The sequence below is a fragment of the Gobio gobio genome (assembly GCF_949357685.1).
Source record: "Gobio gobio genome assembly, chromosome: 5".
Lineage (NCBI taxonomy): Eukaryota > Metazoa > Chordata > Actinopteri > Cypriniformes > Gobionidae > Gobio > Gobio gobio.
The window spans coordinates 407,176-419,664 of record NC_137101.1 but is presented as its reverse complement, the minus strand read 5'-3'; the positions used below and the strand labels follow the sequence as shown (position 1 = coordinate 419,664).

General features: G+C 39.1%; 1 protein-coding gene across 20 annotated transcripts in view; it reads right to left on the bottom strand.

The window, feature by feature from the left end:
• eps8a (EGFR pathway substrate 8a, signaling adaptor) overlaps nt 1–12,489 on the bottom strand; it is a 38,138-nt gene that overhangs the window by 5,974 nt on the left and 19,675 nt on the right. For 5 of the 20 annotated variants that reach the window (XR_013816470.1, XM_079816684.1, XM_079816686.1 and 2 more), the window contains exons 15-22: nt 9,128–9,296; nt 8,913–9,046; nt 7,034–7,145; nt 6,821–6,961; nt 6,698–6,733; nt 5,344–5,367; nt 4,772–4,982; nt 4,470–4,653 (exon numbers count right to left, since the gene is read on the bottom strand). Coding sequence is in view for 17 of the 20 variants with exons in the window: in XM_079816684.1 (XP_079672810.1) it covers nt 4,470–4,653; nt 4,772–4,982; nt 5,344–5,367; nt 6,698–6,733; nt 6,821–6,961; nt 7,034–7,145; nt 8,913–9,046; nt 9,128–9,296 (1,011 nt within the window). In the remaining 3 variants the exon portion in view is untranslated. The remainder of the gene's footprint in view (nt 1–4,469; nt 4,654–4,771; nt 4,983–5,343; nt 5,368–6,697; nt 6,734–6,820; nt 6,962–7,033; nt 7,146–8,912; nt 9,047–9,127; nt 9,297–12,489) is intronic. The other 15 variants (XR_013816471.1, XM_079816691.1, XM_079816678.1 and 12 more) reach the window with 10 other exon arrangements.

The following is a 12,489-nucleotide window of genomic DNA, read 5'->3' as shown; positions in this document are numbered from 1 at the left end:
ACTCACTCACAGACCACAGATACTCACTCACACAGACCACAGATACTCACTCACACACACTCACTCACACAGACCACAGATACTCACTCACTCACTCACTCACTCACTCACTCACACAGACACTCACTCACAGACCACAGATACTCACTCACACAGACCACAGATACTCACTCACACACACTCACTCACACAGACCACAGATACTCACTCACTCACTCACACAGACACTCACTCACAGACCACAGATACTCACTCACACAGACCAGATACTCACTCACACAGACCACAGATACTCACTCACACAGACACTCACTCACAGGCCACAGATACTCAATCACACAGACCACAGATACTCACTCACACAGACACTCACTCACAGACCACAGATACTCAATCACACAGACCACAGATACTCACTCACACAGACCACAGATACTCACTCACACAGACACTCACTCACAGACCACATATACTCACTCACACAGACACTCACTCACAGACCACAGATACTCAATCACACAGATACTCACTCACAGACCACAGATACTCAATCACACAGATACTCACTCACAGACCACAGATACTCACTCACACAGACACTCACTCACAGACCACAGATACTCAATCACACAGATACTCACAGACCACAGATACTCAATCACACAGATACTCACTCACAGACCACAGATACTCAATCACACAGATACTCACTCACAGACCACAGATACTCAATCACACAGACCACAGATACTCACTCACACAGACACTCACTCACAGACCACAGATACTCAATCACACAGACCACAGATACTCACTCACACAGACCACAGATACTCACTCACACAGACACTCACTCACAGACCACAGATACTCACTCACACAGACCACAGATACTCACACAGACACTCACTCACAGACCACAGATACTCACTCACACAGATACTCACTCACACAGATACTCACTCACACAGATACTCACTCACACAGACCACAGATACTCACTCACACAGACACTCACTCACACAGACCACAGATACTCACTCACACAGACCACAGATACTCACTCACACAGACACTCACTCACAGACCACAGATACTCACTCACACAGACCACAGATACTCACTCACACAGACACTCACTCACAGACCACAGATACTCACTCACACAGACCACAGATACTCACTCACACACACTCACTCACACAGACCACAGATACTCACTCACTCACTCACACAGACACTCACTCACAGACCACAGATACTCACTCACACAGACCACAGATACTCACTCACACACACTCACTCACACAGACAGACCACAGATACTCACTCACTCACTCACACAGACACTCACTCACAGACCACAGATACTCACTCACACAGACCAGATACTCACTCACACAGACCACAGATACTCACTCACACAGACACTCACTCACAGGCCACAGATACTCAATCACACAGACCACAGATACTCACTCACACAGACACTCACTCACAGACCACAGATACTCAATCACACAGACCACAGATACTCACTCACACAGACCACAGATACTCACTCACACAGACACTCACTCACAGACCACATATACTCACTCACACAGACACTCACTCACAGACCACATATACTCACTCACACAGATACTCACTCACAGACCACAGATACTCAATCACACAGATACTCACTCACAGACCACAGATACTCACTCACACAGACACTCACTCACAGACCACAGATACTCAATCACACAGATACTCACAGACCACAGATACTCACTCACACAGATACTCAATCACACAGATACTCACTCACACAGATACTCACTCACACAGATACTCACTCACACAGATACTCACTCACAGACCACAGATACTCACTCACAGACCACAGATACTCACTCACACAGATACTCACTCACAGACCACAGATACTCACTCACACAGACCACAGATACTCACTCACAGACCACAGATACTCAATCACACAGATACTCACTCACAGACCACAGATACTCACTCACACAGACACTCACTCACAGACCACAGATACTCAATCACACAGACCACAGATACTCACTCACACAGACACTCACTCACAGACCACAGATACTCACTCACAGACCACAGATACTCACAGACCACAGATACTCACTCACAGACCACAGATACTCACTCACACAGATACTCACTCACAGACCACAGATACTCACTCACAGACCACAGATACTCACAGACCACAGATACTCACTCACAGACCACAGATACTCACTCACACAGACACTCACTCACAGACAGTGTTGGGTATAGTTACTTTGGAAAGTAGTTAGTTAGGTTACAACGTTACCATCAATTAAAAGTAATCAGTTATGATACAGCGTTACCTATTCATAAAAGTAACGCGTTAGAGTACTCATGCGTTACCAAAAATTAAAAGCCGTTTGCAGCGGCTCACACATGACAGACACAGCCCCCGGCCCCTTTAAATGCACCTAGAAGTCGTGACTCCCGACAATGAATAACGTCAGTCATCCGACTAAATTAACACTGCAGGATAACAATAACAGGAAAGACAGTCAGCAAATGCCTACAAAAGACAGATGAAATTTAATATGAATAATTGATCCATGTCGGTATACACAGCCTAATATTTTTCACTTAGGCTATAATTAAAAAAAATAGCCTACAAAATCAAGATAGCCTATTTACTTTTTATTTATTAAATCCATCCAGGAAATTAGTTAATGAAACATGGATTAAAATTAAGATACAATTAATACAAAACGAAATTCGTTTTAAAGAAAGGCTTTGTGCTTTCTTTTTGAGGTCTCTGTGAAAGTTTTAAAGTCTTTAGTGCCGCGGCGCTTTCAGGGTGGTCGCGTCCGTAATGGAGAAGAACTGTCACGTAACATTGTTTTTTCCTCATAAATGACAAAATACTTTAAAAAAAAAATACAAAACCATAATTATTATTTTTTTTAAAGGATGGATTTATAGCGTTTTGGGGAAAAATGGATGGATGACCTTCTATTGCCTTTGTTAATTCTCATTTTTTTGAGTTTGTCACGTAAAGTTACCTCCTTCGCCTAAAAATATTTTAGTAAAGCTTGGTAAGAAATGAGCAAAAACAAAAAACAGACGAAAAAACAATTTTACCTCAACTATAACATCAGGCAGGCGGCAGGCCAGATGTCATCCGGGAGAGACTGTCTTTTAAATCCAGTGTTTTTGCATCTCCTCGACTACATAACCGGCCACAAGTTTGTGAACCTCACTGATGGGGACTGTTTTAGCAGAGTTAAAACTCAAACGCTGTTGCTTTGGAGCTGGTGCACCACCGTCGTCCTCCTCAGCAGGCTTTTCACCAACGCAGAGTGGGCATTTTACCGTTATGTTCTTTTCTTTTTCGTTGACAAATTGAAAATAATGTGCGTACTTCCATAAACCAAACGCTGTCCTCTCTGCCATCTTGCCGGGAGTTCGAAAAAAAAAAAAAACCCACACACACACAGGGTCAGGCGCAAGGCACAGACGTAGGCTATCACAGCCATTGACTTTACGATCACAGAGCTTCGGCTCCGCTGATACATCCGCAGGTGGCACAGTAGACCTAGGCCTACTGTCTGACAAAAAGCAGGCTGCAGTCGGGATTTTCCTTTCCTTAAAATAACGGATTACTTTTTTTAAAAAATAACGAAGTTACTGATTACTTACGCACGAAACTAACGCGTTAAGTTACACATTTCAGGAAAAAAGTAATTAGAGTACTCTAACGCGTTACTTTGTAACGCGTTACCCACAACACTGCTCACAGACCACAGATACTCACTCACAGACCACAGATACTCACTCACACAGACCACAGATACTCACTCACACAGATACTCACTCACAGACCACAGATACTCACTCACAGACCACAGATACTCACTCACACAGACCACAGATACTCACTCACACAGATACTCACTCACAGACCACAGATACTCAATCACACAGATACTCACTCACACAGACCACAGATACTCACACAGATACTCACTCACAGACCACAGATACTCACTCACACAGACCACAGATACTCACTCACACAGATACTCACTCACAGACCACAGATACTCAATCACACAGATACTCACTCACACAGACCACAGATACTCACACAGATACTCACTCACAGACCACAGATACTCAATCACACAGATACTCACTCACACAGACCACAGATACTCACACAGATACTCACTCACAGACCACAGATACTCAATCACACAGATACTCACTCACAGACCACAGATACTCACTCACAGACCACAGATACTCACTCACAGACCACAGATACTCAATCACACAGACCACAGATACTCAATCACACAGATACTCACTCACACAGACCACAGATACTCACTCACACACACTGACTGAGCGGATTCATTCAGATCCTGACATGTTGAATGCGTTTGACTCACACAGCGCTGAAGCCTTTGAGCTCCAGCCAGGCCTTGACCTCCTCCGACGAGGAGTCGTACGTGATGTTGACGGCCGGAAGGCTGCTGGAGCGGGACGGAGCCGGGAACTTCTTCTGCGCGCTGCGGCCCAGAGTCAGCCGGTGCATCAGCTCATCCTGGACCTCCTCCATGTTGGACTTCCGTCCTGAGAAACACAACAAGTGAGAGTTTGCGTGGTAGGGTGTGCGTGTGTGTATGTGTGAGTGTGTGTGTGTTTGAGTGTGTGTGTGCGTTTCAGTGTGTGTGTGTGTGTGTGCGCGTACGGGTGGCTGGTGCGGGTCTCTCTCTCTGATGGTCTCTCATCGTCACACTGTCGCTCTCAATGGAGGCGTGTTGTTGTTCGTTGCTGTCAGGGGGCGGAGCCACCGGTGGGGGTGCGGCTGTGGGGGGCAGTGGTGCGGGAGGAGGAGGGGGCGTCGGAGTGGGCGGGGCTTCCGTCACCGTCGGTTTGGGCACATAATCTGACCGCTGCTTCTGTACGAGAGCCACACAAACATCACACTCAGGCAACACACACACACTGACATCAAGACCCCATGAAACCAGAGCCCATGCAGGACATCTGGGGGCGGGGCTACCGAAGGCCTTGTGCTTTTAGTAACCTTCCATGATCACATGATGATGATGATGATGATGATGAAGGAAATCAACTTTCATTCTGCATTTGATTGATCATTGATTCTGATGATCGCTGATGAGCTCATCTGATTTCATGAGGTCTTTAACAGATCAACAGTACTTCATAAATAACACTGATTTAATAACGTTCATCTACACAGAGGATACACTAAACGTCCTGAAGACCAATAAACATCATTCAAAATAATCCAGTTACCTCGTTTAACTCGCCCAGTAATTGCTTGAGAGAAAAATAAAGAGTGACATGAAAATGAAATTCAACACAACAAACACACACACAGCAAATAAAACACACACACACACACACACACACACACACACACACACACACACACACACACACACACACACACACACACACACACACACACACACACACACACACAGGGAGATAAACTGAACTAATGCAGGAAATCAAAACAAATTAACACACACACACACACACACACACACACGTTACTAGATGTAATTTCATAGACTTCTTGTTTTGTATGCAGCTCATTATAGTTTTAATCTTTTATGTGCCGTATCCTCATTCATCAGGTCAAACACACTTTCCTCTGAAACGCTTCCTTCAGAGATTCAGCTTTTAAGCTCCGCCTCTCTGAGAGCTGCTCTGCTGCTCTGCTGTGATTGGTCAGAAAGCAAGTGCTCATTATCATATCTGAATCTTTTTACACACAGTGATACGAACAGTAACGATGGCGAGGGTTTGACCCTCTCGATCTCAGCAGAAAACAGCGTCACATGACCAACAACAACCAAACTCTACAGTCTCAGACATGACTACAGTGAGTGAGGGCGGGGCTAAGAGACGCTGTTCAGCCAATCACGACCAGAGGAAGGCATTAACTACAGTGAGTGAGGGCGGGGCTAAGAGACGCTGTTCAGCCAATCACGACCAGAGGAAGGCATTAACTACAGTGAGTGAGGGCGGGGCTAAGAGACGCTGTTCAGCCAATCACGACCAGAGGAAGGCATTAACTACAGTGAGTGAGGGCGGGGCTAAGAGACGCTGTTCAGCCAATCACGACCAGAGGGGGACATTAACTACAGTGAGTGAGGGCGGGGCTAAGAGACGCTGTTCAGCCAATCACGACCAGAGGGGGACATTAACTACAGTGAGTGAGGGCGGGGCTAAGAGATGCTGTTCAGCCAATCAGGAACAGAGGAGGGCATTAACTACAGTGAGTGGGGGCGGGGCTAAGAGACGCTGTTCAGCCAATCACGACCAGAGGAGGGCATTAACTACAGTGAGTGGGGGCGGGGCTAAGAGACGCTGTTCAGCCAATCACGACCAGAGGAGGGCATTAACTACAGTGATTGGGGGCGGGGCTAAGAGATGCTGTTCAGCCAATCACGACCAGAGGCGGGCATTAACTACAGTGAGTGAGGGCGGGGCTAAGAGACGCTGTTCAGCCAATCACCACCAGAGGAGGGCATTAACTACAGTGAGTGAGGGCGGGGCTAAGAGACGCTGTTCACACACATGGGGAAATAAACGAATGCAGGAAATCAAACAAACTGAACACACACACACACTCGTTTACCTTAAACAACTCAAATTCCTTTTTTGGCATCATTAGCTTTAAGATGAACAGATGAACACAAACAATGATTGTATGATGTGTCAAAACAAAGGGATGAAGCCTGAGCGTGAGTATGGGCGGCACCTGTATGGTGTGGCTGTAGATGGGCTCGCCGCGGCCCGTCATGTCCACCGCCCTGCTGAGCTCCAGGATGTTGTTTGGCACGTATCCCGCAGCGCCCGCCCCATTCTGCACCCTCCACCACTGCTTCCTGTCATCCAGCACCTGACGACCAATCAGATCAACACGTCACTACACCGCACACGATCACAGCTCGCTCACCGTCACATGACGTACCTCCACCACCTCGTCTTTGACCACAGACAGCTCTGTGTTGTTTCTGGCCACAAAGTCATATTTGGATTTGGCAAAGTTTTTCAGCTGCGTCCTGCTGTGAGCCTCCAGATTCCTGGAGAGAAGATACCCATGAGCCTCCACAAACGACACACACTTTATTTTACAAATATCTAAACATTCTATTAAGAGATTTAAATATTGGTTGTTTTGATCTATTAAGAGATTTAAATATCGGTTGTTTTGATCTATTAAGAGATTCAAATATCGGTTGTTTGATCAAGTAAGAGATTTAAATATCGGTTGTTTTTATCTATTAAGAGATTTAAATACTGGTTGTTTTGATCTATTAAGAGATTTAAATATCGGTTGTTTTGTTCTAGTTAAGAGATTCAAATATCAGTTTGTTTCGATCTATTAAGAGATTTAAATATCGGTTTGTTTCGATCTATTAAGAGATTTAAATATTGGTTGTTTTGATCTATTAAGAGATTTAAATATCGGTTGTTTTGTTCTAGTTAAGAGATTCAAATATCAGTTTGTTTCGATCTATTAAGAGATTTAAATATCGGTTGTTTCGATCTATTAAGAGATTTAAATATCGGTTGTTTGATCAATTAAGAGATTTAAATATTGGTTGTTTTGTTCTTTTAAGAGATTCAAATATCGATTGTTTGAGTAAGTAAGAGATTTATATATCGGTTGTTTTGATCTTTTAAGAGATTTAAATATCAGTTGTTTTGATCTATTAAGAGATTTAAATATTGGTTGTTTTGATCTATTAAGAGATTTAAATATCGGTTGTTTGATCTATTAAGAAATTTTAATATCGGTTGTTTTGATCTATTAAGATATTTAAATATAATTTTTTTTAATCTATTAAGAGAGTCAAATATCGGTTGTTTGATCAAGTAAGAGATTTAAATATTGGTTGTTTTGTTCTATTAAGAGATTTAAATATCGGTTGTTTGATCAATTAAGAGATTCAAATATAGGTTGATTGATCTATTAAGAGATTTAAATATCGGTTGTTTGATCAATTAAGAGATTTAAATATTGGTTGTTTTGATCTATTAAGAGATTTAAATATTGGTTGTTTGATCAATTAAGAGATTTAAATATCGGTTGTTTTGTTCTATTAAGAGATTTAAATATCGGTTGTTTGATCAATTAAGAGATTCAAATATAGGTTGATTGATCTATTAAGAGATTTAAATATCGGTTGTTTGATCAATTAAGAGATTTAAATATTGGTTGTTTTGATCTATTAAGAGATTTAAATATCGGTTGTTTGATCAATTAAGAGATTTAAATATTGGTTGTTTGATCAATTAAGAGATTTAAATATCGGTTGTTTTGTTCTATTAAGATATTTAAATATTGGTTGTTTGATAAATTAAGAGATTTAAATATTGGTTGTTTTGATCTATTAAATATCCGTTGTTTTGATCTATTAAGAGATTTAAATATTGGTTGTTTTGATCTATTAAGAGAGTCAAATATCGGTTGTTTTGATCTATTAAGAGATTTAAATATCTCTATTTAAATGTATCTTGATTTAAGGATGTTTAGATATTTGTGTTAGAAGATAAGACAGAAACACTGAGGAAGAACATCTTAAACACATATTCGCTCTTTAAATGCTGAATCTACTGATGAATGGCGTTTTTGACCGCGGCCGCCGTGGAGGAGCGTCTCAGAGCTGGAGAACGAGATGGGAAGAGAGTCTTTACTCCGTCAGAAGGCGTTTAACAGATGGAGAGTTCAGCTCAGAGCTGAGAGTTTATTAGAAAGCCCCAGAAAACCCCAGAACAGAAGCGCATGTGGTGAGCCGGTTCTCCAGGGCGCGCGGTGCGGCCGCTCGTACCCAGGTGGGTTTTACCTATCTACATGACGGCTGACCGCCTGTTTAAAAGCAGCCACGGCCATGTCTGGCTCCAGCAGGTGCAAGCGCTTGTGAGAAGTGTTACTGTAGCCATACCCGTCCGCGGAGCTGAAGTCCTGGACCACCGGCTGCTGTCGGAGAAAAAACACATTCACTTCAACAGATCAAACAAACGTCACACTGTGAGGGTTAAAGGAGAAAGTGCAGCTCACGTCGAGTGGCGGTCCGTCTCTCGGCCTGTGGACCTCGGTCTGTGCCGCGTTGAGCCTCTCTGCCAGCTGAGCCACGTCCTGCTCCCGCGACACCAGCACCGGCGGCTCCCAGCCATCCCGGAAACGCAGCGTGTGCAGAGGGAACGGGTGATCCTTCGGCCACTCCAACCTCAAGACAAGAGGAGTCACGCTGAGTTAGTGCTTCTCACAATCCTTTCAAAGCAGCGTTGCAGAAAGACATGCCTCACGTTTTAGAGCTGGGTGATATGATGATATATAACGATGATATGAGATTTTTTTATTAAGAGATTCAAATATCGGTTGTTTTGATCTATTAAGAGATTCAAATATCGGTTGTTTTGATTTATTAAGAGATTCAAATATCGGTTGTTTTGATCTATTAAGAGATTTAAATATCGATTGTTTTGATCTATTATGAGATTCAAATATCGGTTGTTTTGATTTATTAAGAGATTTGGTTGTTTTGATCTATTAAGAGATTTAAATATTGGTTGTTGGATCAATTAAGAGATTCAAATATCGGTTGTTTTGATCTATTAAGAGATTTAAATATCGGTTGTTGGATCAATTAAGAGATTCAAATATCGGTTGTTTTGATCTATTATGAGATTCAAATATCAGTTGTTTTGATCTATTAAGAGATTCAAATATCGGTTGTTTTGATCTAGTAAGAGATTTAAATATCGGTTGTTTTGATCTATTAAGAGATTTAAATATCGGTTGTTTTGATCTATTATGAGATTCAAATATCGGTTGTTTTGATCTATTAAGAGATTTAAATATCGGTTGTTGGATCAATTAAGAGATTCAAATATCGGTTGTTTTGATCTATTATGAGATTCAAATATCAGTTGTTTTGATTTATTAAGAGATTCAAATTTCGGTTGTTTTGATCTATTAAGAGATTTAAATATCGGTTGTTTTGATCTATTAAGAGATTTAAATATTGGTTGTTTTGATCTATTAAGAGATTTAAATATCGGTTGTTTTGATCTATTAAGAGATTTAAATATCGGTTGTTTTGATCTATTAAGAGATTTAAATATCGGTTGTTTTGATCTATTAAGAGATTTAAATATCGGTTGTTTTGATCTATTATGAGATTCAAATATCAGTTGTTTTGATCTATTAAGAGATTCAAACATCAGTTATTTTGATCTATTAAGAGATTTAAATATCGGTTGTTTTGATATATTAAGAGATTTAAATATCGGTTGTTTTGATCTAGTAAGAGATTTAAATATCGGTTGTTTTGATCTATTAAGAGATTTAAATATTGGTTGTTTTGATCTATTATGAGATTCAAATATAGGTTGTTTTGATCTATTAAGAGATTTAAATATCGGTTGTTTTGATCTATTAAGAGATTCAAATATCGGTTGTTTTGATCTATTAAGAGATTCAAATATAGGTTTTGATCTATTAAGAGATTTAAATATCGGTTGTTTTGATCTATTATGAGATTCAAATATCGGTTGTTTTGATCTATTAAGAGATTTAAATATAGGTTGTTTTGATCTAGTAAGAGATTTAAATATAGGTTGTTTTGATCTAGTAAGAGATTTAAATATCGGTTGTTTTGATCTATTAAGAGATTTAAATATCGGTTGTTTTGATCTATTAAGAGATTTAAATATCGGTTGTTTTGATCTATTAAGAGATTTAAATATAGGTTGTTTTGATCTAGTAAGAGATTTAAATATCGGTTGTTTTGATCTATTAAGAGATTTAAACATCGGTTGTTTTGATCTAGTAAGAGATTTAAATAATCGGTTGTTTTGATCTATTAAGAGATTTAAATATCGGTTGTTTTGATCTATTAAGAGATTTAAATATCGGTTGTTTTGATCTATTAAGAGATTTAAATATCGGTTGTTTTGATCTATTAAGAGATTTAAACATCGGTTGTTTTGATCTAGTAAGAGATTTAAATAATCGGTTGTTTTGATCTATTAAGAGATTTAAATATCGGTTGTTTTGATCTATTAAGAGATTTAAATATCGGTTGTTTTGATCTATTAAGAGATTTAAATATCGGTTGTTTTGATCTAGTAAGAGATTTAAATATCGGTTGTTTTGATCTATTAAGAGATTTAAATATCGGTTGTTTTGATCTATTATGAGATTCAAATATCAGTTGTTTTGATCTATTAAGAGATTTGGTTGTTTTGATCTATTAAGAGATTTAAATATCGGTTGTTGGATCAATTAAGAGATTCAAATATCGGTTGTTTTGATCTATAATGAGATTCAAATATCAGTTGTTTTGATCTAGTAAGAGATTTAAATATCGGTTGTTTTGATCTAGTAAGAGATTTAAATATCGGTTGTTTTGATCTAGTAAGAGATTTAAATATCGGTTGTTTTGATCTATTAAGAGATTTAAATATTGGTTGTTTTGATCTAGTAAGAGATTTAAATATCGGTTGTTTTGATCTATTAAGAGATTTAAATATCGGTTGTTTTGATCTAGTAAGAGATTTAAATATCGGTTGTTTTGATCTATTAAGAGATTTAAATATCGGTTGTTTTGATCTATTAAGAGATTTAAATATTGGTTGTTTTGATCTATTAAGAGATTTAAATATCGGTTGTTTTTATCTATTAAGAGATTTAAATATCGGTTGTTTTGATCTATTATGAGATTCAAATATCAGTTGTTTTGATCTATTAAGAGATTCAAACATCAGTTGTTTTGATCTATTAAGAGATTTAAATATCGGTTGTTTTGATCTAGTAAGAGATTTAAATATCGGTTGTTTTGATCTAGTAAGAGATTTAAATATCGGTTGTTTTGATCTATTATGAGATTCAAATATCAGTTGTTTTGATCTATTAAGAGATTCAAACATCAGTTGTTTTGATCTATTAAGAGATTTAAATATCGGTTGTTTTGATCTAGTAAGAGATTTAAATATCGGTTGTTTTGATCTAGTAAGAGATTTAAATATCGGTTGTTTTGATCTATTAAGAGATTTGGTTGTTTTGATCAATTAAGAGATTCAAATATCGGTTGTTTTGATCTATTATGAGATTCAAATATCAGTTGTTTTGATCTATTAAGAGATTTAAATATTGATTGTTTTGATCTATTATGAGATTCAAATATCGGTTGTTTTGATTTATTAAGAGATTTGGTTGTTTTGATCTATTAAGAGATTTAAATATCGGTTGTTGGATCAATTAAGAGATTCAAATATCGGTTGTTTTGATCTATTAAGAGATTTAAATATCGGTTGTTGGATCAATTAAGAGATTCAAATATCGGTTGTTTTGATTTATTAAGAGATTTGGTTGTTTTGATCTATTAAGAGATTTAAATATCGGTTGTTGGATCAATT